Here is a 26,309-nt window from a genome sequence, read left to right as displayed (position 1 = left end):
GGGAGGGCTCAGGCTCCCCGTTGCTAAGCGACCTTATCACTGGCAGTTCCTCTGTTTCGTCTTCGCTCCAAAGGGGGGAAGTTCCTCCCCCTTCCCTCTGCCATCCATCCGAATACTCTTCTCCCAACTCTCCGGGATCCAGCTCCCCGGGATTGGGACCCCAGCTCTGCCTTCCGACATGAGAGAAGGTCGAGCGCAACTTACAATCAAAGAAGAAGAGAGTACTATCTTGACTTGCTAAGGCATTCAATTTATTTTTAAAATAACATCAGTTATATTGCTGATTTAATTATTTTCAATGCAAATTATCTTCTTAATTATAGCATTCTATCAATTGAACAGTGTTTGACAGTTTGTTATTTTGTGTGACCTCCCTGTCCTAAAAAGCCCCAGATGTTGTAACTTTTCCTCATATGGAAGTTGCTCCAGCCCCTGGATTGTTTTCCTTTTCATGGCTCTACCATACCCTTTTTGAGGTGAGACAACCAGTACTGTACCCAGTATTCCAAGTGTGGTCACAGCACAGCTTTCTGCAGTTTCCTTTTCCTCTTTTAGCTTACCTTTGTCCAACAGCCTCCCTAGCTGGTCTCCTGCTTCTAATGTATTGAAATAATTATTTGTTGGACATCTTCATGTTTTTTAGCAATACGCTCCCTACATTTTTTTCACTCCATATTGTCTGCTTGCATTTCTTTAGCCAAAGTTTGTGTTCCTTTTTGTTCTCATTTGAGCAAGACTTACATTTTCTGAAGGAAGCCTTCTTGCCTCTAATAGCTTCCTTTGTTCTGTTTGTTAACCATGCTGGCATCCTCTTGGCCCCAGTGGTTCATTTCTTGATTCTGCTGCATACATTCCAGCTGAGCTGAGGAAATTTCATTGAACAGGTGGAAGTCCAGGCTTTCTGGAGAGATTGGACGATCTTCACTTTATCTTTTAACTTCCTCTTTACCAATCTCCTTGTTTTGGGGAAGTCATGTGTGATTGCGTTACTGAACGCCGTCATGGTGGTGGGCCAGTCAGGCCAAGGAGTCCAGCTCCATTGATGGAACGCTTCTGGGGGTTGAAGAGTTGTCCTTGCTCTTCCAGTTGTTCTAGAGGGTGGGATGGCCCCTCCCCCGGGTGTGGTGATCTGAAAATTAGACCCTGCCTACCGCGCCAGGAGGAGGCATCATCCGAATATGTAGAATGCCCTCCAGGAACCCCTGGGAAGAGAAATGCATGGTAAGAATTTTCATTTAATACTATACGTGTCTACATGGAAGTAAGTCACCTTTAATTTAATGGGGTTTAGTCTGCAGTAAATGGGGTTAGGACTGCTGTCTCAGTTGACTTAACAAAAAGAGAAGGTCAAAGACCAAGATGCTGGAGAGTGGGAAATAAAAATAAAAGTTCCCACTCTCCAGCATCTTGGTCTTTGACCTTCTCTTTCTGATTGCCCGTTTGGATGCTAACCACCCTCTGCTTATTAAGTTGACTTAACGGCAGCTTGCTATATAGCTCAGACATAAAGCCAATAGGCCAAGGTCGATTTTAGCAAATAGCAATAAAAGCTACAAATTTAAACTGGATTGTTTCCTTACTGGCTTTGCTTACACTAATGCAATGTACTCTGCAGTTATTGCTCATCTGTGGCTATTTATCACACGTCCATTCTTCTGCTGTGGCTCCCTCTTACTAACGTAGAGACCACTGCCTTACTTTCTGACGTGGAAATCAAGAGGGCAAAGTCACAGCAGTTGCTGGGAACGGTTGCAGCCCGCATAAACCTCAGGAGAACAATAGGAGAGATTTGAAAATTTTATGATCAGTATATAACTCTGCATGCTGTAGTTTACTAATGGAGGTCCAAATAGGAGCTTTAGAGAGACCACCATGAATAGCCAGCTACTGGATGGAGAATTGGAAACAGTCTTCAGACACTTCTGCTGTACATTATAGTCTAGTGACAAAAGCCAGCTACAGAAAAGATAACTGTTGCCAAGTTTAATGTAAAGTACATGTGGTATGATCTGTTGTACCTTTGGACGATCAAATCATTTGCCTGTTTAATTTTCCAAGTGAGAAAATCCCTCCTTCCTGTTTTCTTTACATACTTTCTCATATTACTTTTTTTTTACAAAGGTTAGTAAACTATATTGTGAATCCATGACGAGATTATCAGTTCCAGCAGTAGATGGCAAATACTTGGCAGCCAGTGCTTAGATACACAGGACTAAATGAGGCAAGATGTAGGCCTGTCTACATCTCAGGATGGAAAGAGAACCATAGCTGTGTCCCCTTTCTGAAAGCCCCCTACCTTAAGGCTCTGCTTGGCCATGAAGGCTAGGTCCACACAATTTCCCTTATGAAATTGTTTCTAGGGCAGAGATAAGTGAGCCCTTTCTCCCTGTAGAAATTCCTGAGAAATTATTTATGTTTGCAGTTGGCAGCATTGAATAACTTGTCAGTCTGCCTTGTTACGTAGCAGCCTGGGACATGTATTCACGTGAGGTCTACTGGTGAGAAGATTTCCAACCTGCAGCTCGATGGGGCAAGTTGGAAACCTTTATTGGAAGATCCCTGAAAGAAACACTGATCCCCTCCCCAATCAAACCAATTCCAGTCATAAGGGAAACAATTTACTGGACAGCAGTTATCAGCAACTCAGCTGGGGGTGGGAATGCCTATCCATGAGCAAATCTACCAATGAGTAAAGATTTCCATTTGATTAGGAGCAAAGCACTTTACTAGGGGCAATACTTTCTAGTGCAGTGTGTGTCTGGACCCTGCCAGGAACTTTGTGGGGAAAGCGATTACCTGCTTAATGAAGCAGTCAGTGTTCAGTGAGAGAGATGCCACTTAGGACAGGAATGGGGCACCTATGGTCTTTCTGTACCAGCTGGGGCCAACAACATCTGGAGGGTCATACATTCTCCAGCCCTAACTTAGAGCATGGTGGAATCTGCACCAGCAGTTACTGGGAGTTTGATAGTTCAGAAGATGCCTACTCAAAGCAACACCATGGGATGCACACAACCCCCCCCCTTTTAAAAAAAGTTCTTTAAATAAAAACATGAATATGGTGACTGTGTCATGTAAACCAGGGAGCAGTTATTTTTAACACAAACAAAAGTTCCCTGGAAATGTGGTCGTTTAATCTGAATGATCTGGTGAACAGATGCTTTGCTGCCACTGTAAACAGATTAAGGATGCATATCTTCAGTTGCCAATCACAGATTTTGCCAGAGAGAAACAAAAGCATTCCATCCTCCTGGGGTCATGGACCCTCCCGTACTAGAAAACAGGTGAAATGCATAGGCTGGCATTCGACAATAGGTTTTAAGATAGTTGGAGGTTGTATGAAGACCACATCGTTTCTCATTATGTACACACAGTCATTTCTTTTGTCCCATTGTCATCTCTGGTCAAATCAGATTTGCAGGTTTTTAACAGGTTTAATTGCCTTCACTGTAAATTAGCTGTTTTCCCTCTGTTATGACATTGTGTAGCCAAAGCTCATGGCCAACAACATTCAGTAAAGTATGCTCCCCGTTTGTATCAATCATTCTAGGGGCTTGAAAGGGGGTGAACATTCCTGCATGTATCCCAAATACATCCAGGTAGTTTCTTTCCTTCCAACAGATGTCTGCAAAAGAAAAACAGCCTCTCCCCAATACAAGTGATCTGACATTTTTAAAGAACCACCCACCACAACGTCAAGATCTCTTTTGTAGGGACTCACAATTGGCCTATACCTGTCCAAATTAGATGGTACATACAGATTTATGCATTATTATTACGTCAGGAAGGGGGAACCCATGGCTATCTGGATGCTGCTGGACTACATCTCCCATCATCCCTGACTATTGGCCATGGAGGCTGGGGATGATGCAAGTTAGAGTCCAACAACACCTGGAGGGTTACAGGTTGCCCATCCCTGCATTGCACTGATTACTCTCTTCAAAGAGGAAAAGCTTCTTTGGGGGGGGCGATGAAGGGTGGAGAAGCAGTGAGAAAACAGGTGTTTAACCTTTTTCCCACTTCAGACTAGCTCCACCAAAGAGTTTGCCCCACACAACCCCCACACAGGGCCCACTGATAGCAAACGTACACTTGGAACTCATTTAGGGGGCACCTTTGAAACGGCAGGCTGGGGAAAGTTTGAAATGCCATCTCCTTGCTGCTTCTCTAATCTTAGCCGCTCCTTCAAAAGTGGTTTTTCCTATTTAAAAAGAGCCACTGGGATAATGTTACAGGTATCTGTGTATATAATTTGGACCTGAAAATGTATGTGAAGTTCAGAATTGGGGTGTGTGTGTGTGTGTTTTAACTTACTTAGTTTTGTACCTATTTTTATTGGACCTCCTCTGCCGTTTCATTGTGCATGCCCCTCTAGTCGCATCAGGGTCACAAGGGGTGAGCAGTGGTAATTAGCAGTTTTTGAAGTCTTGCTGTGTTGCGCACACTTCTCATTTCTTGGAGAGGCCTCCCGTGAAAGAGAGGAGAAGGTTTGTGACCCTTGCGTGCCTGACAGCGAGGAGAGGATCTTGCCGGAAAGACATATGGCAACAGCATAATAACCTCTTCCTTTGCATTTGCCTTCCATGCAAGCAGTATCAGTGATCACGTTTCATTGTTGTTGAAGAAGGAGACGGGTCTGGACAGAAGCCCATATGTAGATGAGGGAGCAAGCTCCAAGAACCGAGGGTGGGAAGGAACTCTTTCACCTTGCACAGAAGTGGCTGAGTTCTGCTCTTTTCTGTTCTGTTTTGTTTTTGAAATCCATTTTTTTTAATCGGTTGAAACTTAAACAACTGAAAGAGCCCTACTAGGCAGAGGTCTAGGGAAGCCAGCCAGAGCAAAGAGAGCTTTGCAACCACTTTTAATCACGATCAAGTGACTCTTATAAATATTTGCATATATGCTGCATCAAAGCCTCGTACGCGGCCATTCATGCGATTCAGTCATAAAAGAGAAAGGGGAAAGCAACAGGATGGCTGTGGCTTGTGGCTGCTAGAATTAAGGATGGGCAAAGTACCAGGAGAGCAGACACGCAGAGGAGCCCGCCAAAGTGTAGCAAACACAAAAAGAAATAAAAATAAATCTTCAGAACATTTATGGCCCATTTTTGTTGGAAGGGTTAGGTTGGGGCTCTCGGCTTTTCCTCTGTGTGTGTGTGTCTGTGTGAATGTGAGAGATTGCAAAATAGTACACTCAACCCGGATGGTCTGACTTTCCCCCCAAATAACAAAGAGAAAGTTGTTTATGTCTCCCCACAACAGGAAACATATTGAATTAGTTCCACTCACTTAGGATAGTCTATCAAAGGGTGGCTGATGTGTCTGCTCTCTAGCAAGAAAGCTGCACTTGCAGTTGAAATGGCCCAGACTCGCATCAGCAGGCATTCTTTGTCAAATCTGGAAGCGTTCCAAAGGGCATAATCACAACAATAGTTTGTTTCATAATCCTTATTTATATAGAACCCTCAATGTGTCTGATGCTTTTCAGCAGGGATAGCCATGTGCTGCCCTTCAGATGTTGTTGGACTCCGACTCCTGACTTTTAGCCATGTTGGCTGGGGCTGGTGAGGGTTGGAGTTCAACAGCATCAGGAGGGCAGCACATGGCTGCCCCTGCATAAGCATGGCTGGCCCAAGGCATTTTGCTGCCTTTGGCAGAGCACCAAACGGGGTCCCTTCCTCCAAGTCTTGGCTCATGGCTGGTCAAGGCATTTGGACCAGCCGGAGGCAGCAAATCTCAGCCTCTAATGAAAGTGCTTCTAATTAAAATAATAAAAACAGACTAAAAGTTTGCTGCTCTTTCATGGCACCCAATATCAGGCTGCGCGAGCCAGCTGCCTCACCCTGCCGAATGGAGGGGCCAGCCGTGATTGAGGTGAGACGCCCACTTCATTTGGGTGCTATTAATGGCAAACGGCAGACAGAGAACTCTGTGTAATCTACCAGAAAGTACAAGACAAAGCCCAGTTGAGCTAAAAATCTGAAGCACCAGGGCAGTGTAGTGCTCCTGTACAGTTCCTGTTCATTTCACAGTGTTTTCACATAAAACCTTTCTCGCAGATTGTGCCTCTTGGCGATTAGCACGTGGGTGGGTGGGAGAGAGGAAGACCTGCGGTTGGATTTTCTGCTTGAGGGGCCAAAATGTGTTGGGCCAGCTCTCAGATGGTGACAGAAGAAGTTGCGTACGCTTAGGGAATTTTTCTCTCTCTTTTATAGGCTGTGGGGAAGTAGCGTGAACACCAGTGTCAATTTGCCTTTTTTTAAAAAGCACTTTGACCTGTCACATTCTGTGAGGAAAACTGTCACAATTAAATTCTGTGCATCATCTGTGGCTGGTGCACCTAATTTGTAACAGTGATAAAGAAATCTTTCTTGGCTGTTACCGCATTGTTCAGTGGAGCTTTTGCAAGTATTGGATGTTTTGGTGAACTTAGGCTGTGATAATTTTGCTGTCTACTTTGCTGACCTAATAACTCCTGTTTAGTTTGATTTGGGAGCTGCCACTTCAAATACTGAGTCAGAATCTGAGCTGTTGGGATCTTTGCCTTGTTGTCTGAGGTGTTTTTATCCCAATCAGTATCACTTGTTGAAGAAGATGTGCTTGGGATGGAACGTGAATGTAACTAATGGGGGCTCAAATCATTCCCATGTTAAACTGCTATTAACTGGCCCAAGTTCTTCAGAACATTCCGGTTGGGTGGCTGGATAGATGGATAGATATTTTATTTTAGTTTTTATTTTCTTACCTTTATTTTCTTACCTTATAAAGGTAAGAACCCAAGGACCCAAGATGATATACATGTGGTTGTCAGACCGCCACCCATCCACACACTGACCAGACCCAGAATTGCTTATTTCAGCAAGGCGGTGGTTTTTTATGTATTCAGACCAGAGCTTGGAAAAGTTACTTTTTTTGAACTACAACTCCCATCAGCCCTATCCAGTGGCCATGCTGTCTGGGGCTGATGGGAATTGTAGTTCCAAAAAGTAATTTTTCCAAGCTCTGATTCAGACCATACTCATACCCTGGGACAGACGGATGGATGGTACAAGAAAATGACTTGCCAGTTCCTAACCAATCGTGATTGGCAGTAGTAGTGAAAAGGGGGGAAGAATTGCTGCCCTGGTCAGTTGGGGCTGTATCCATCGAAAGACTGTGCTAGCGCAAGGATTTCTACTAATGCAGTGGAGCTTCCCTCTCTTTTCTCTCCCTGTGTACCCTCATACCCTCCCCACACGTACTCCGGAGGGTTGGGGGAAAACCCAGAACAGATTTAGGGAGTGCAGGGAGGGGAAGTTCCATTGCATAGCCAAACATCCTTTCAGTCCTGGAACTACTTGGTTGGATTTCAGCCAGGACTTAGAGCAGCTGTAAAATCAGTGTTGGCTTTCACACACTTTTGCACCTGAATCAAAATAGACAAAATTAAAAGACATTGGGAGGGACATCAGGAACACAAAATGGTGTCCCTCCTAAAATCTGCCACCTGAAGCAATAGCCTCAAGTTTCTTTATAGTGAGGCCAGGTCTCTGCTAAGTATACTGTATCTGTCTTGATGGTAAAGTTGGGCAATGGGCAGTAATTTGCTTCTCAACACAGTTGAGGCAGTGAAAATTTTCAAACTATAAATGTCGCTAAAAACAGGGAAAATACATCCTTGGAAACGGCTTGTTGTTACATGCATTTCTTAACTGTGATTCTTGAGCACATCAGTATGTGTAGCTGCATTCAAGTGTATACCCTTGACCTTGACCCTATTTGTATTTGAACAGTTGTTTTTGCCTAGAGTAGCCTTTCCCACCCTTTGGGTCCCCAGATGTTGTTAGACTACAACTCCCATCAGCCCCAGCCAACATGGCCAATGGTCAGGAGTGATGGGAATTGTAGTCCAGCAACATCTGGAGACCCAAAGGTTGGGAAAGGCTGGCCTAGAACAAGACATAATGCAAGATGTGTAACTTGGTGGTGACTGGGGAAGCTCAGATAGCAGCACTGACCAGGAGTGCCTCTTCTCAATTTAGATTGGTGTCCAACTGTGTCACTATCTGTAGAGACTTGAGCATTGCCCCAGTTAACTATACACTAGTCAAATCCAGGCTATAATATACTGTGCATGGGGCTGCTTTTACAAACAGTTTGGAAAGGCAGCTGGTTCAAGATGTAGCCTCCTGGGTGCTGGAGAGAAATGAGGTAGTTGGATCATATAACACTGATTCTGTACCAGCTGCACTGGTTGTTGGCCCATTTCCAAGCCCAACTGAAACTGCTGCTTTTAACTTGTAAGGCAAGCAGGGGCTAACCTCTGGCCCCCCAGATGTTTCTGGACAATAACTCCCATCATCCCTGATCATGGACCGTATTGACTGGAGGTGATGGGAGTTGCAGTCCAACATATCTGGAAGGTCAAAGGTTAGTTACTCCTGCCTTATAGCCTTAAATGGTTTGGGTTTGAGTTATTGAAGGACATATTTATTTATGTATTTATAAAAGTCTTTGTATTCCGCCTTCTCACAAAAGAAAAAAACATTTAAAAGCAATACCAAACATTCATTGAAATGACTGGCTGCTCAAGGGAAATTTTAAACAGCTGCATAGGCGTGTTGGCACATAAAAGTTTTCAAGAGACATCTGAAAGTCAAAAGCAAGGATCCGTGCCAAATCTCTCCTGGAAGAGTGTTCCGCAGCATGGGACTGGCCACGCTAAATATCTGATTTTTGGTTGAGGCCAGTTGGGTCTCTGTAACATGGTGGGCAACTAACAGCTCTCCTCCGGATGATCTCAGTGATCAGGCTGGGATAAAAGGGCACAAGCAGTCCTTAAGGTATACTGGACTGAAGTTGTTCAGAGCATTGTATATCAACACCAGAACCTTGAACCTGGCCTGCTAGCATATGGACAGCCATTGCAGATGTTTTAGCAGAGGTGTCACATGCTTTCATTTACATAAGCCTGCCAGCACTTTAAGATAACAACAGAGGCCCTCCTCTCACATGCCCACCTCCAAGAGCAGCCACGTACGAGAGAAAGGGCCTTCTTGATAGTGGCCCCACATCTCTGAGTTACCAACTGCACTTGGACAGGCCCCAAGTCTTCAGGTATTTAGGAGAGCCCTAAAGAGTCTCTTGTTTTTGTAGGCTTTTTCCTGTGTCTATTCTCCTAATGCTAGTTTTGGTGACTGATACATTTTGTATGAAATCATTTCAGTATTTTAGGGTTGGCTCTTATTACATTCTTGGTAATGGTTTTTATTGTTATAGCTGTATTTTACTGTAACTTGCTCTGAGAGGGGTTTTTTTCCCAACCTTAAAGGAGTCTGAGAAATATTTTTAAATGAATAAAATTAATTCTGAACCCTTGGCTGAAGAGTTCTTAGTCATTGTGATCTTACTAGATATTTTTGTGGGCATCTCTTTTGATCACCTTATCCTCTCTCCTTTACTGGTACTTATTCAGAGAGATCATTCAGAGAGCAGCAGAGCTCCAAATGAATATTTGTCTGCATATAAAACATTTTGGAATGTCATGGGGTAGGACAGGGCATTTTGGAGCAGGGAAAATATCTGCAAAGAAAAGGTCACATTCTCCCTCCCCTGCCACTTCGCCATTCCTGATCGTCCCTCCCCAAGGGCATTTCCTGCTCAAAAATGGCCATGAAGAAAATGTTGCTTGCTGCTTTCTAATACATCCATAGCCCTTAAGCTAAAGTTAGGCCCACTTGAACATCAAAACATTGAACTTTTAAAACCAGCAATTAATATTTAAGTACTGCACTGAATTTGTTTTTAAAAAGAAGTTATTTTTTTCAGTTTACATGACCAAGTATAACTGGCTGTTCTCCCTTCTTGGGAGGAGAGAGACTTTATTGCTTTGTGTAAAGTCTTAGATTTGTTATACAAATGTCTGTTTCCTTTCCTCTTCTTTGAGATTTGAGACAATTGAAATATTTAAAAGACAAAACATACTGTCAAGAGTTTAGATATTTTTACTCCAGACTTTTTTTCTTTTTCATCATAAAGCTACCCAGGGCAAACGGCTTGTCATTAAATTCTATTTTCTTGGCAGTTGCTATTAAGCGTATGCAAGTCTGGAGTCATTTGTGAAACATCAGCTGTCATGAGTTTGTTCCAATTTATAATCATCCAGGATTTTCCACCGTTGCTTTCAAAGAACAGGGTTAAATGCATGCCCCGAAAGAGAGTTGGAAATGGCTTGCTGATCTCTATTAATCTGCTGTTTCTATAATCAAACACATGTGTTTGTTTATCTGGTTAAATTGTTAATGATATCAAAATTGGCTGCTGGAAGCTGAATCATCCAGCAGACATTTCCGTCGCTGTTTCTTCAGACTGCCTTGTGTTGCAGCCTGTAAAAGAACAATATATTCATAATTTTAAACCATTACACTAACTTCTTGCAGATCTCATCTCAACAAACAACCCCATCCCCTATTTTAGACGAGTGAGATTTGATGTCTCGGCAATGGAAAAAAATGCCTCCAACTTGGTGAAGGCAGAGTTTAGAGTTTTTCGCTTGCAGAATCCAAAGGCTCGTGTCTCGGAACAACGGATAGAACTGTATCAGGTAAGCTGTGATGATCATTGCTATCTAATGCCTGTTTCATATGTGACTCCAAGGGCATTTCTGCACTACATAGACCTCAACTGATTTTTTAATGTAAATTCTCTGTTAAAAGGGAACAGTAGGAAATGTAGTTCTGCGAGGCGGGTCTAGGGATCTGTAACAGAATTTTCCAAGATTCTTTGGAAAAAGCCAGGCCAGTTAAAATGGTAAAAAAAAGCCTGATCAGCCTACAGTATAGATACTAGGGTGTTTTATCTTCTCTTGCACTTCTTGCGTCATGTATTTCTTCTTAAGGAAAGAGAGAACTGGGAAGAACAACTGAATGTGTATCCCAGCCAGTTTTCGTTTTATATCTACTTTAGAAGCTGACTGAATTCAAATATAGCTTAAGCTTCATAAGTGAAAACAACCTTAGTCTATTAAATCATTTTAATTGTGTCTCCTATTTTACATTTGCCTTTGCCTTTTCTTTTAAGTGAAACTACCTCATGTACACTACAGCAAACATGTTTATTCAGAAATAAGTCAGATTTGGCTCAGTAGGGCTTACTAATAAGGAAGTAGTCAAACCAGGTGAAATTTCCCCAAAGAATTATAGGCATTGTTCGAAGACCACAGACCCTTAATAGAAATTACAATCTCCAGGGCATTCTGACTAGGAAACATGACTTGCAAACATATTTGAAACTGGTTAAAATTTTTAGTGACACATACCCCTAAGTCAAGGAAGGTGTAGAACTACAACCCCCATCATTCCTGACTGTGGGCCATCCTGGCTGGAGCTGATGGGAGTTAGAGTCTGGCAACATCTATAGGACCACAGGTTCCACATCCCTGTCCTAAGTGATATAAATGCTTATAAAGGAAAACCCATTACGACTATGTCATACACATGGCTGCTGAACAAAGTTAACAAGATCTTTTTATAAGAAGTTATAGGCCTGAGCAACCATCTGCTGTAGTGCCAGCATCTGTAAAGGAGTTGGCATTTGGGTGCTCAAATGTAGCTGTGAACTGTCTTTATTCTGTCCTGGAGATGGTGATGGTACTATAGCTGTTTCGTCGTGGCTACTGCTACAAATGCGAACCATGCAGGATCTCCGGTACCTGCAGCTCAGTGACAGAACATCTGTTTTGCCTGCAGAAGTTTCCAGGTTCAATCCTCGGCATTTCCAGGCAAACCTGGGAGAGAATTCCTGCCTGAAACCCTGGAGAACCGCTGTCAGTCTAGGTAGGTGATCCTTAGCCAGATGGACTGGAGCTTGGAAAAGTTACTTTTTTGAACTACAACTCCCATCAGCCTAATCCAGTGGACATGCTGGCTGGGGCTGATGGGAGTTGTAGTTCAAAAAAAAGTAACTTTTCCAAGCTCTGAGATGGACCATTGGTTTGACTCGGTATAAGGCAGCTTCCGATGTTCCAGTCTTCACCACGACACTGCAAACCTATGGGTGACATGGTTTGCAGTGGTGCACTGAAGGTTCCATGTGGTGAGTCCTGTGCATAGGCAGCTGGCCACATGGAGCTGTATCCGCAAGGTCACAAATACAGCCACCGATACATGCGCTTGTGTCCTATTTGTGGGCTTCCCTCAAGCATCTGGTTGGCCACTCAGAGAACAGCATGCTGGACTAGATGAGCCTTGGTCTTATCCGTCTTATCTTCTTTTGTCCGTAAGTATTGACAAGGAAGGTTTCTCCTTAATATGCATTTATAGTAGAGTTAGGTAAGTGGTATTTGGTGGACTGAAATTAATTAGCTGTGTGAGTGCACTGGATATTTTATTAAGGAATACTTAGGAACATTGTTCCTTTGCTCTTTATTACTGAAGCGACGTCCCAGAAGGGGCATTGTGCTGTTGACATGCCTGGTTCTTCTTTTGTGCTGCAGCAGCACGTACCAACAAGCAGTGACAGGATTGTGATTTTGTCCTGTCAGCTGGACAAAGATGCAAGACCACCCATTTCATTCCATGTAGGCCATTTGAAGGGTTGCAGTTCTGAATCACAGAACTCATTTCATCAGGTCTCTCTTTTCCACTGTGAATGGTACCCAAGCTCACTGTCAACTTTTTAGGTGGATTCTGCCCGTCTTGGCTCAGAATCAGCATTCTGCATGCTACAGCAGAGAAAGAGGGAAAGTTGCAGCCTCTTCACTGTAGCCGCGCAGGGCAAAGCAAGGCTCACCATGCGAGGAAGGGGCTGTAGGTCCGTGGTAGAGCATCTCCTTTGCATGCAGAAGTTCCCAAGTTCAATTCCCAGGATCTCCAGGTAGGGCTGTCGGAAATCCTGGAGAGTCGCTGGCAGTCAGTGTAGACAATACTGAGCTGGATGGACCAACAGTCTGACTCAGGATAAGGCAGCTTCCTGTGTTCCTAAACTTGAATTATACTCTGTATTATGCTTCTTCACTTGCATTCTGCTCCTGTTGGCATCATGACAACACAGCATCCCTGCGGTTTAGGGTGAACACTTCATTAAAATACTCAAAGATAGCTCTTAGTATTAAGGAGAGCTGGATGCATGCCCTACTGATTCCCATGGCATGTACTCTCATGTGAGCATGCATAGGATTACAGCATTACAACTTTATCTCATGCATGCTTACTCAGAAGCCAGTCCAAATTAGCTCAGTCGGGCTTATTCTGAAGTAAGTATGTGCAGGACTGTAGCCTTAGTTTGCGTTAAAAAAAAGCATAGCTACAAGTCAGGAGGAGTCATTGTCTCATCCTCGGTGACCCTATCTGACCCCATTTTGCCTTTGTTTTGTTATTGATGCTGCTGTATGTTGCAGGGACTTTAAGCCAGAAGTTTGTTTAATTTGGTTTCCAGTCATTGCATCACCAACTGACTTTTTTTTATTGAGCATTAACTCATTTATTTAATACAATTTATACCCCACCCTATTGCCAACGAAGACTAGAGCAGCTTACAAAAATCAGTACTGAGATAGTCCCTCCTTCAGGCTCACAATCTAAACAAGACATGGCATGTGAGGAAAAAAGAGTGGGATGGAAGGAGGAAAAAGCAAGGTCAAGAATAAGTTCTTAAAGGTCCATTTCTTGTAACACAGTTATATAGTTCTCTTTACGTGGATTCTGGCTGTCTAGAAGAGCACCAACTCCTCGCCAATGTCAATGGCATTTCTGATGTTTTGCCCCTGATAAAGAGTGGTTCCTTCCCGGAAGCACTCCTCCTCCCTCAATCAGATACAGGAGCAGAGCTGGTGACAATGTCCAGGCCAGGAGGACAGGGCAACTCCTGCCGTATGATTCTTCCCTCAGACAGCTGACTTGAATCCTTCCACACGGGCTTGATGGAGTTACTTTCTTTCCTCGTCGATGCCAGTGACAGTTCATACATAGTAAACTTGCAGTTTCATACACAATCCAGTTAAATCAAAGGGCTCAGATTTAAGACTGATTAGTCACACTGAAGCCAGCAGCATAGACTTGGTATAAATCTTGGTATTTTAAGCTTAACTACACTGGGATTTCTTGTTTAACTGTCTGGGTAATTTCCCTAAAACAATATCCATGAATTGAAAAATTGAAATTAAAAGCCAGCCTTACATTTTTACATCTTCAACCAAGTGACCAACCAAATATACATATATTTACCCCTCTCAGAGCTGATTCATACAATTCAGTTCCTTTGGTTCAAAACCTATTTTCTACAGTATTTGTGTTAGACCTCCTGTACATTACGCTGCCAGGCTGCAGATTCTGAGGTACTATTCAAGGAATACAAACTGTCAATATTCTGTGTTACATTTTACCACCATGAGAGACACCGTTTATATTTTCTGCTACAGGCACTAAGATGTCTTGTGTCTTTTTGATAGCTTGGATTAAACATGAATGAAGAAAGAAATAACCTGACTATCAAGAACCCTCATGGCAATTTACTGTCTGCAAAAAAACCACTTGCAGTCTGAGTGTTTGATAAACGTGCTCAGTTGATTGATTTTACCACTTCCACATTTACCCCTGACAGAGCTCCAGTGGCCAGAGTGGTTTAACAGTCAGCCTCTCTTCTGGGGATTGTAGGTCTACAAAGGGAATAGGGCATCTCCTAGCAACTCTCAGTGCCCTTCACAAGCTTCACTTCCCAGGATTCTTTGGGAGAAGCTATGACTGTCTAAGTAAAATAAAGGTCTGGTATGGATGTAGGTAGAGCAGAAGGGCGGATAGAAATATTATTGATTGATTGATTGATTGATTGATTGTAGGTATGGGGGAGAATATCCAACAGAATTGAACCTGGTTCCGGATCCTGACTGAATTCGCTAGGTCGCTATCCCTTCAGAGCGGCACTGATCTCTTGCAGTGGGCTGCAACTGTAATCAGCATGGACTTTGCAGCCGCAAGTGCAGTCAGCGAGATTTTTTTCTTCAAAATCCTCCCCCTATTTTATGTAATGTTTTTCATAATTATTTTTCGCGGTGTTTTTCTCCTCTGCCAAAAAACCACTTGGAACACTGTGATCATTCACTTAAGCGACCTAAAAATTATGCATTGTTTTTCTCTGCTGCCCAGAACTATGTGGAATGCTGTCATTTACATAAGTATCTACAAAAACAATTACGTAATTTTTGCAACCCGAAAAAAACCCTGCAGATCGAATCACCCAAAAACACACGCAACTGAAAAAGTGGAAACAAAAATAGGTCAGACCAGTAAAGAAACGATGGACTATCAAAATGCATGCAGATCAGCAACATGCAGGGAACCCCATCTCTAATGTCATATGATGGTGAAGATAGACTTTTGTGTTTCAAACTGGAGGTTATATTCTATTTCAATTTTGGGTGCATTAACAGTTGAATCTGAAACTGCAGCTTTGATGTAAAATTAGACTGATTACAATACGTTGCTACTTAAGCAATGAATCTAGCTGTTGGAAAAAACAAACTTTGTCTGCCCAAGATGCATGTGTTCAGTCTGTTATGCTTAAACCACTCCACTCAAGAAAGGGTGGGCATGGTCAATTAAAAACATAGAGCATACCTAGTTGCAATCACTCACCATATGCTCAGAGGCAAATTGCCAAATTCTTCTAAACTATACATGATTGGACTGTGAATGACCAGCCCAAATTGTGTTTGCATTTTTACAAATTTGTAAGGCTGTACAATATCTCAGAGAGGAGGTCAGGTGTCCTGCTCCCCTGGTGCTTTCACTATAGCTGCCCAAATTCCCTGCTTTATAAGTTTGGTTGAAATATCTGTTGGCTATAGGTATGTTCTTAAACCGCAGGGTTTTTTTTGCCTATTAGTGAATATTGGGGGGGGGAAGAGAGAAAGGAAAGACACAGAGCTGCTGCTTTTATTGGCAGGCATGTGTCAGTCTTAATATGTCATTCCAGCCTCAGAGTCCCACACTGTTGTTATTAAGGAGGCAGGGTGTACAGATGTCCTCTGCCTCCCCCCCATCATAGCAAATGATCTTGTGAACACTGAAACTTACAAAGGAACTCCCCCCCTTCTGTTGGTCTCTCCCCACCTTCCCATTAAAGGAAACTGCATAAGAGACTTTCCTCAAAGTATATCCTAACAACAGACTAAGATTTTAGGTAATATCTGATGGACAAAAAGTCCTTTAAAAGGGGAAGGGAACTAAAATGATTAAACAAACAAGCTCAAACATCCACCAGTGTCTCTTGCTATGTTTTTAAAGATTGGTGCCAAACGCAGGATTTATTTGAATTTGATCAGATAAAAGGTTGAATGTTGTGGGAATGTCTTTGAACCCGTCGACTTGGCAGCACTTTTGTAGACTTCATCACATCTTTATTTTATTAAGGTGCTTCTGTTTTTAGAAATAAGCTGCTGCCCCATTCTTTTATGAATAGGCATTCTGAAAAGAAGCAGGCACCTTGGCAGAGTAGGACAAGTGAAAAGCGGGGTAGGGCACGAATCCTCTCCGTTGTTTGGAGTAGTTGTAGTGAGATTGTTTTTATGGCAGTGTATTAGCTACAGACTATAAAACAATAATGTGTTCAAATGACTTCGTATGGAAACAGTGCCATGTTTTCGTAACACATCATAAAGCATCATGAGGAACGGAGCTGAAATTCTGGGTTTTATTTCTCCTGCTATCTGAGGCTTTGGCGTGCTAAGGTACCTGATAGGCTGCTGGAAGGGAGGAATGCACAGTATGATCTGGGAAAGGAGGAAAAACGTTGAGCTTCCAGTGGCAGTTTGGACTTCAAGGGGAACATTGTATTACAAGGAGGGAATCAAGGAGGCAAAAGGTTTAAGGCATCTTTCTGCTCTCCGTTACACCGGTGTGGGTTTTGGATTGCTAGCATGATTCCCCACATTGAGAGTTCCATTTCTCAGAGCCTACTGAAACCCCTGAGGCCACTGAAAGAAGGCGGAAGACCTTGCTCAGGAGGAAGACTTGGAGGATCCCTTTATTTCATTTTCAAAAGTGTATGATGTTGTCTGGGCTGGGTTGCACATGTAGCAGGATGAGGTGGGAATAAGGAGTCAGAATTTGATGGAGGGGAGGCGTTGAAGAATTGACAGTACCACTTCAGGTTAGAGGGATGGGGAGGGGGGGGACATCATTATCGAATGCTCCCCTACATTAATGAGGAGCTAGAAACGGTCTCCCTAATGCATTTCTTTTTTAAAAACTTGCAGTGAGGGGGATTTAAGAACAAAGCAAACATAGGGACATTCAAACATTTCGTCTTGCAGACTGAAGTGGCATGGTCCACTGCCCCACCCTCTGGATTCTAGGCTCTTCTTTTGCATGCACACAGCAGCTTCCTGTAGCACTCAGTGTGGGGAGTGCATGGGAAGATAATGGTATCGCTTTGACCATAGAAGCCAGCCTGGGCTAATCAGTCTGCAAACGATATGTACACATTTTTTCTCTATTTGCATTGTGGATTTTTTGCAATGAAATAAATGGAGTGGGATAATGTAATGACAATGTAAGTTACGTAATTTACATAAGTTATATTATTTTGCCACAGTGAACAGCGAGATGAATAGTATAGCTTTTGGTGGAAGTCCAACTGCAGCAGAATGGAAACAGTGCTGCATGCACCAACTACAGGGCAGAACAGGAAACAATGTCTTCTTATACCCCTAGGAGCAACTGAGCTCAGATGGGGCATTGCTGAGAGTACCACATGCCCCAGATGTACAGTTTGTATTACTAACTGGGCTTTTAGTGTTGCATCTCCAGCATTCTGGAACTGTTACCAACAGAAATTAGATAGGCACCTAACGTCTTGTTGTTCAGGCAGCTTCTGAAGGCTTTTTTGTTTCTCTGAAGTGTGACCCAGTCATTTTATGGAATATTGATTGTAGCAATGGCTTTATTATTTTTAGAATATTTATTTCTTGTATTTTAGTTCATTTTATCTTGCTATACCCCACTTCAGCTGTGAAGCAATTTATAAATTAGTAAAATAAATAAAAATAAGTACGCAGTGGGCTTAATTATTGAGATTTACCTAGAAATCAAGAGGGCTGGTTGCACCTATTGATCATCTTAAACATCTGCTACTATTGATTGTGAGATGTTGGTGTTAATTCAGCAGTGAGACTTCACAGGTGTCCATAGGATTGTTCTTGTATGGCTTCACTCATTTGCCACCTATATGCTGATGACTGAGCTCTGTCTCTTGCCTTCATGCAGACTTTCTGCAGGAAAGGAGGAAATATATGTGACTTAGAGGAAAGCCAAGATAGGATTGTGGAAGATAGTCAACCCCAGGGTTTTTTTTTTACTAGGCATAAAATCCAGTGTCAAATTGCCACCCTAGACTGAAGATTAACATTGTGGTAGGACATGAGTGAATGAAGACCAACTAATATGGAAGCACTGCATCAATCAGCATCCCTAGAAGCAGAAAAAGGAGGGCTTGCTCTGGTTTAGCAGCTTTGGCTTCTACGGCTTGATGTTTTAATGAAACCTACCATGACTCAGGCGAGTTACATAATGTTTGTGCCTTTTTTTTGCTGAAGTCTGTTTGTTTTGCTTTGCATTGCATCTTTGTTCCTGACAATCTTGAAATCTCCTAAACTGTAGGAAATTGCAGCAAGCATTTCAGCATTTTCCTGGGGTGAAATATTGAGACCGTCCTTGTTTGCCAGTTGTTGTTTGACAGGATTGCTTTGTGCTAAAGTGTAAAGGAGAAAAGTGAAGCATTGGGATATCTTCCCAACTTCATAGACTTTTTTTGGGGGGGGGGCTCAACTAGTTAGATCAAAGAACTACAACTCCCACCATTGGCCATGCTGACTCAAGGCGATGGAAGTTGGAATCGAGCAACAACATCTGGAGGGCAACACATTGGTTATCGCAGATCTAGGTTTCTAGTAAACTGCTTAGAGGATTTATTTTTTTTACAATCAAGTGGTATATAAATTTTGTTAAATAAAATAATAAAATAGGTGGTTAGGGACTTCTTTATGTTGAATTTCACTCTCTCTAACTCATTCCATCACCATGAGACTGTCCGATGACACAATTAAGGAAAATGTTATGCACCAGTCTCTACTAATCTGTAGTGGGGGTGGACCATATTAGAGAGGCTAGTGACAGTAATCCAGTCCATGCGGAGGAATACGGAGGCGATAATGGTATTTATTTTATTATTTATTTATTTATTTCAACCACTGTCATTTCTAAGCGTTGAACAATAGAGCTTGGCACGGTACGGCACATGGTAGCAGGAGCAGCAGGTTATTTCCTCTGCACCGAGCTCCCTGCCCCTCTCCCTCTCAGTCTGTGGTAGCTACCTGCAGTGTTGGGAAGCTGGGGAAGCGATGGAGCCCCACTAGCTGCTACTGAATGAAGTTACAAAAGAGCTACCAGGGATAAAACCAGTTAAAATTAGCCTTAAAATTAAAAAAGTCTTCAAAGGGTCCCAGATGTCCAATAGGTAGGGGACCACCCTGATCTCACCCAGGAGAGAGATCCACAAGAATTGGGCCTGCAATACTGAATGTGCAGCTCCTGGGAGACAAGAGAGTATTGGTTTGATATTAGAATGATCTGCAGATACATTATAAGAATAAGAATCATTTGTTACTATTTAGATCTCTTTGTTCTAGAAGTTATGGGAGTGAAGGAAGTGAATGGTGTTTGTAGCTCCTGACAAAGAAGAGTTCTCCGAAAGGCGTTGAGCTTAACAAACAGCCCATTACCGGCCGCATCGGAGTATGTCTCCTTTTGTTTCCTTATCTTGGTACTTCCCCTCCCCCTTTTGTCTTCTTGTCCTGATGGATGTGAGCCATGAGTCTGACCCATGGGGTACCACTGACAGTGATTTCCCCTGAGACCTCAGTGATTGGGCAGAGATATAAGGCATCAAGCAGTCATTAAGGTACCTGCACCCAAGTTGTTAAGGGCCTTGTAAATCAATACAAGATCCTTGAATTTGGCCTGGTGGCGTATGGGCAGCCGGTGCCCATATGTTTGTGGTACTGTTCTACCACACAGGTGTGCAATGATACACCCATCCAGTTGATACATGCCACCCTAGGGTCCTACTGGGAGGAAGGGCGGATATAAATAAATTAATAAAATAAGTTGCAACCCCACCTCATTCTACATCACGCTCCACACTTTCTGTGCACCTGTCTTTTAACACACACAAGAGCAGCAATGTCCAGAGTAATCATTTCCAATACAAGCCAAAATTAGGCACTGTAACATTGTTGCCAGCAATTCACATGGGATATTATTGGCAAATCTGGCTGTTAGATCAGAATGTTTGGTCCGGGGAGAAGCCAGACATGGAGCAGTGTTATATCTCTATGTGTTAGGAAACCCTTGCAGATAACAGGCACTGAAGTGTGGTGCTCATAAAAGTCAACTTAAGAGCTGGTAGAGAAATGAATCTTCACTACCATTCTTCACTACCAAATTTGAGTGAAACTCAAATGCAAAGATGTATCACTGAACACTAAAGTCAGGATTACTCAGATCATGGTATTTCCGATCTCTATGTATGGATGTAAAAGTTGGACAATGAAAAAAGCAAATAAGAGAAAAATCAACTCATTTGAAATGTGATATTGGAGGAGAGCTTTGCGCATACCATGGACCATGAAAAACATAAATTATGGTGTTAGAACAAATTAAACCAGAACTGTCACTGGAAGCTAAAATGATGAAACTGATGTTATCATACATTGGACACATCATGAGAAGACATGATTTACTAGAAAAGACAATAATGCTGGGAAAAACAGAAGGAAGCAGAGAAATAGGAAGGCCAAACAAGAGATGGATTGATTCCTCAATGGAAGCCACAGACGTGAACTTACAAGATCTGAACAGGGTGGTTCATGACAGATGCTCTTGGAGGTCACTGATTCATAAGGTCACCATAAGTCGTAATTGACTTGAAGGCACATGACAACAACATCAAATTGAAAAGATGAGGGACCCAAAGGAAGAACCTAGTAGTGTATGGGCACAGGAGCCCCACCAGCATTGGCAAATTGTGCTTTGTCAGCAGATCTGTGCATGTATTTAAAACCTTGTCTCACAATCAAGAAGTAACATACTGCTTTGAAAACATGCCTGATTTTTACAGTTGTTCAGCATGAAAGCAGAGAATGGAAGTGTGGCTGTGTAAGCTAATGGTATCCATTGTGACTATGTTACATCCACCCAAGTCATAATTGGGTTTGGGCTGTGTACGCAGTGTGTACTCTTTATTTGCAATCTTGCATGATGAACGTGCTTGGCAATTTCTCCAGAAGCAGATCACAGAACTATAGGCATTAATACATGTTAAAACATTTGGCAAGTCATATGTACCTTTTGTATTTTGGCAAGTACGCTGCACCTCGTACAATAGTTTATAAGGACCACATTCTTCCCTCAATTATTGCCAGATCCAAACCTTGCTGAAGCCAAAGGAAAGACCCCTGTTGGCTTCCGTGGCTGCAGGGCCATTTCCCTTTGCAGTCGCATACTATGACACAAGGCTAGCTGATGGAAGAGGATGACCCGGAAGCTTTGGCAGGTGGGGCTGGTTGCCAAAAAAAATCTACTTGAACCCCTTCAAAAGATGTTCAGTGCAAAATGTGCTGGAAGAGCTTTGCAGCAAATAACTGACAGTCTCAATAATTCTCCAGGAAGAAACAGAGAAACAAACACTATGATGAGTTGATGTCAGAGCTGAACATTCTGCCCCTTTTCTGCTGTTCTTCCGTGAAACACAGGATACCATACATGGCCCTCCCCAATCCCCATTTGATCTTCACCATAACCATCTGCTGTAGGTTAGGCTGAGGGATAGTGATTGGCCCAAGGTCATCCAATGGGCTTCAAGGCCAGGTGGATAGTTGTCCCCAACAGTTACAAGCCAAGTGGGATTCACAGGCCAAGATATTAGCTAGTCCCCTCCTTCGGCATATAAAATTGGAAAATTGGTAGTTTTATTTAGCATTCTAATAACTTTTCATGGCATTTGGCTGTATTTTGACATTAATGCATCTGTACAATTCTTTTAGCTGCTTTACACTTCCTTTTGGAGAAAAAGCAAGGTACAAATAAACAATGATGATGGTGAAGTACAGATGACACTGGATTAAAAGAGTAGTAGAAGTGCTGCAAGAGGGCATGTGAAGCTGCCTTGGTCTGGATCATACTGTTAGTCTATCTAGCCTGGTAATGTCTAGTTCAGGGGTAACCCTCTATAGATGTTGTTGGACCACAGTTCCCATCATTGCAGACCATTGATGATGCTGGCTGGGGCTGAGGGAGTTATAGCTCAACAACATCTGGAGGGCACCACGTTGACTACCCCGATTTAATTCAAAAGGAAAAAAATCTCTCCAAGTTTTGAGGTGGAGGGGTCTTTCTGCCTGTGATCCTTAAGCGAAGGCTAGAGGTTAAACTGGGACCTTCTACATCAAATGGAGCGTCTGTACAACTGAGCTATGTCCCCTACCCAAGAGAATGATGAATATGCTAACACTTAGTACATTTAAAATAGTTAGAACCATTTCAGATGTGGGAATTGATTTTTAATAAATATGGATCTTGGTTCTAAGAGTTCAAATCCCATATGGCCTGTCGGAAGGATTCTTTTGGCAGATTGACCACTCACAGCCTCTGCCATCCCATTGGCAAAAGCAGGGGGAATTATAGTGACTCAAGGCCAAAGTAGACCTGACATTAACTGTGTGCTTCTAATGAATATGTGAGTTGAGGTTCTCAGTATTGGGACCACTATGCACAGGAAGTTAAAAACAAAAAACACCTCTGTGTGTGTCCCCCAATGCTGCAATCCCAGTTAAAATCCCCCCCCGCCGTGATATTAGTCCTGGTTTTCATTGGGACCTCAGCATGGGGGGGAGGGTTAAACTCCACCTTTCTGCGCCCCTTGATCCTTATCCTGATTGGGATAAAATCTAGAAATGTTTAATTGCAACCACACAAAGAATGTCAAGTCTAGTTTGTCCCTGATGATTGGAATATAAGACAGTTTACTATGTAGCACTAAACTGGTAAACTCAAGAGTTCCTTAATGGTGTTTACTCTGTGTTCGCATGTTCGCAGACATGCATGTAAGGTATCTTAGAAGTAGACTGACAGTTTAAAGTTGCATTCATATGTGCTGATTGATTGTGCTGGATTCAGAAGAGAATTCCTGGGGATGTTTGCTGCCCTTGATTATCTTAAAGAATGTATAGCCAAATTCTGTATTTTTAACATACACTCTCACCTCCTGACAAATAGTCAGCTGTATAATCAAGTGAGTATCACCTAACAGTAAAGATTTCAGGGGGCACATGTGCTCAGATGGCATGATGGCATGATTGTGCATTTCATGGAAAAAACGTGCTTCCTAACAAGTGTCTTTGTCAGAAAATGAGATAAGCAGTGTGGGACCAGCCATAACAGTGGCTTTGGGCAGGGAATCATATACTGTGGAGGGAATGCTATCAGAGAGTTGGGGAATTCAGATGCCTACAGATCATCCTATTCTCTGATCCCTGTCCATTAGCAGGTGTGCACCCTCTGGTGAATGCCAAGTTGGTTCACAATAAAATTTAACTCATCCACCATTTGGTTGTGGATGAAGAAGCCAGCTTGACGTGTGTTAACTGAGACCTGAGTAGAGTTGATCTGGCCCAGTTTTTGTGTAGTACCAAGCCAGAATATATGGTTGTAGCAGAAGGGTTGCTGTGGCCCATAAAATATGATGATGCTCACCAAGAAAACCTTCCCTCCTGGGCTGAGCTATGAGGGTTTGTCCCTGGTGTATGCCAAAAGAGACAGATTGGGGCTGCTGTTGGTATATTTCACATCCTGTGGCCCAGTGGCTTCCGTGATTGAGCTTGGTCCTGGGGGACTTCAACATCCATGCTGAGACCACCCTTGTAGAGCCAGCTCAGGACTTCTTTATGGCTTCCATGACAACTGTGGAGCTGTCTTAATTTGTCAGTGGTCCAGCACACAGGGCAGGGCTCATACTAGTCTTTCGCTCAGGGTTGGAGGAGAGTGCTATGAATGTTGGGGGGAGGGGTTTGAAAAAACTCCATTGTTGTGGTCACATCACTGCCACCACTGGTCTGATGGTACCAGTCACTACATGCAGGGGTGAAGGGCTTATTAAGATGATATGCCTTCAGAGACTTAGAGAATCCAATGGATTCCTGAACTCTCTGGGGAATTTTCCAGTAGCCAGTGATGGCAACTCTACCAAGTCCCTAGTCACACTATGGAATGGTGAGGCATGACAGGCCACCATCATAATTGGATCTGAGTGTCACAGTTGCACGTGAGTGGAGCTTGATTTACTGGGGAGTTCTGGGCAATGAAACAGATCCAAAGACAGCTGGAGTGCAAGTGATGCAGGTCTTGTCAAGAGGGTGCATAAGATCACATTGTGCCTGATGAGTGGCAGTGAAGGTGGTGAAGAAGGATTACTTTGCCACCTCCATTGGATCTTCAAGTAGACATCCAGAGGAGCTTCTCTGAGTGTCACAAGGATTGCTTTCATCTACCCTGGTTGACAGTGAAGACATTGAACTTGTCAAGCATTATCAATACCTTGGCATAATTAACCAAAATGGAGGCAATGGTTAGAAGAAGGCTAGGACAGGGGAGGGCAGCTATGAGAGAACTAGAAAAGATCCTCAAATGCAAAGGTGTATCACTGAACACTAAAGTCAGGATCATTGAGACCATGGTATTCCCAATCTCTATGTATGGATGTGAAAGTTGGACAGTGAAAAAAGTGGATAAGAGAAAAATCAACTCATTTGAAATGTGGTGTTGGAGGAGAGTTTTGCGCATACCATGTACTGCGAAAAAGACAAATAATTGGGTGTTAGAACAAATTAATCCAGAACTATCATTAGAAGACTCTGGACAAGAGGCTACTGTAAGGACAGGATATGGAGAAACAGATTGGTTCCCCATCGGAAAGGGTGTGAGACAGGGTTGTATTTTATCACCCTATTTGTTTAATCTGTACGCAGAACATATCATACGGAAAGCAGGACTGGACCAAGATGAAGGAGGTGTGAAAATTGGAGGGAGAAATATCAATAATTTAAGATATGCAGACGATACCATACTATTAGCAGAAACCAGTAATGATTTGAAATGAATGCTGATGAAATTTAAAGAGGAAAGCACAAAAGCAGGACTACAGCTGAACGTCAAGAAGACTAAAATAATGACAACAGAAGATTTGTGTAACTTTACAGTTGACAATGAGGACATTGAACTTGTCAAGGATTATCAATACCTCGGCACAGTCATTAACCAAAATGGAGACAATAGTCAAGAAATCAGAAGAAGGCTAGGACTGGGGAAGGCAGCTGTGAGAGAACTAGAAAAGGTCCTCAAATGCAAAGATGTATCACTCAACACTAATGTCAGGATCATTCAGACCATGGTATTCCCAATCTCTATGTATGGATGTAAAAGTTGAACAGTGAAAAAGGTGGGTAAGAGAAAAATAAACTCATTTGAAATATGGTGCTGGAGGAGAGCTTTGCGGATACCATGGACCGCAAAAAAGACAAATAATTGGGCGTTAGAACATATTAAACCAGAACTGTTACTAGAAGCTAAAATGATGAAACTGAGGTTATCATACTTTGGACACATCATGAGAAGACAGGATTAATTAGAGAAGACAATAATGCTAGGAAAAACTGAAGGGAGTAGAAAAAGAGGAAGGCCAAACGAGATGGATCGATTCCACAAAGGAAGCCACAGACCTGAACTTACAAGATCTGAACAGGGTGGTTTACAACAGATGCTACTGGAGGTTGCTGATTCATAGGGTTGCCATAGGTTGTAATTGATTTGAAGGCACATAACAACAACTCCCTGGTTAATCCAAACTTGGAGGCCTGCTCTAACCATTTTGCAAGGTAAACTGAGGAGAAAATCGCCTGCCTCCACGTGGACTTGAGTGCCACTGTTGACAGTGTCTGTTGAAGAGTCTGACGCACCCCTTCTGTTTGGGCAGATGTGGGGGAGTCTGTGCACAGCCTGAACACCAGACTTGTGCAGCATCTTTGGGTATTATCCCTCAGAATTTGCATAAACTGCCATTCCTATATAGGGCAACAAATCCTTAATGCCAGCATGGAAATATTCTGTATTGCATGGGAATATTATTTATCATGATTTATTACATTTATTTCTCCCTTACTACAAAAATGTCCCAAATGATTTACAATTATAAAAACATACATAATACAAAATCCATAAACAAAAA

General features: G+C 42.7%; 1 protein-coding gene across 2 annotated transcripts in view; it reads left to right on the top strand.

The window, feature by feature from the left end:
• The window catches only part of TGFB2 (transforming growth factor beta 2), a 112,951-nt gene that overhangs the window by 68,674 nt on the left and 17,968 nt on the right, over nt 1-26,309 (top strand). For both annotated transcript variants that reach the window (XM_061625180.1, XM_061625181.1), the window contains exon 2: nt 10,418-10,581. In XM_061625180.1, the coding sequence (XP_061481164.1) occupies nt 10,418-10,581 (164 nt within the window). The remainder of the gene's footprint in view (nt 1-10,417; nt 10,582-26,309) is intronic.

Source organism: Rhineura floridana, chromosome 4 (genome assembly GCF_030035675.1).
Source record: "Rhineura floridana isolate rRhiFlo1 chromosome 4, rRhiFlo1.hap2, whole genome shotgun sequence".
Taxonomy (NCBI): Eukaryota; Metazoa; Chordata; class Lepidosauria; order Squamata; family Rhineuridae; genus Rhineura; species Rhineura floridana.
The sequence above is the reverse complement of the archived record's forward strand: the minus strand, read 5'-3'. Positions and strand labels throughout refer to the sequence as shown.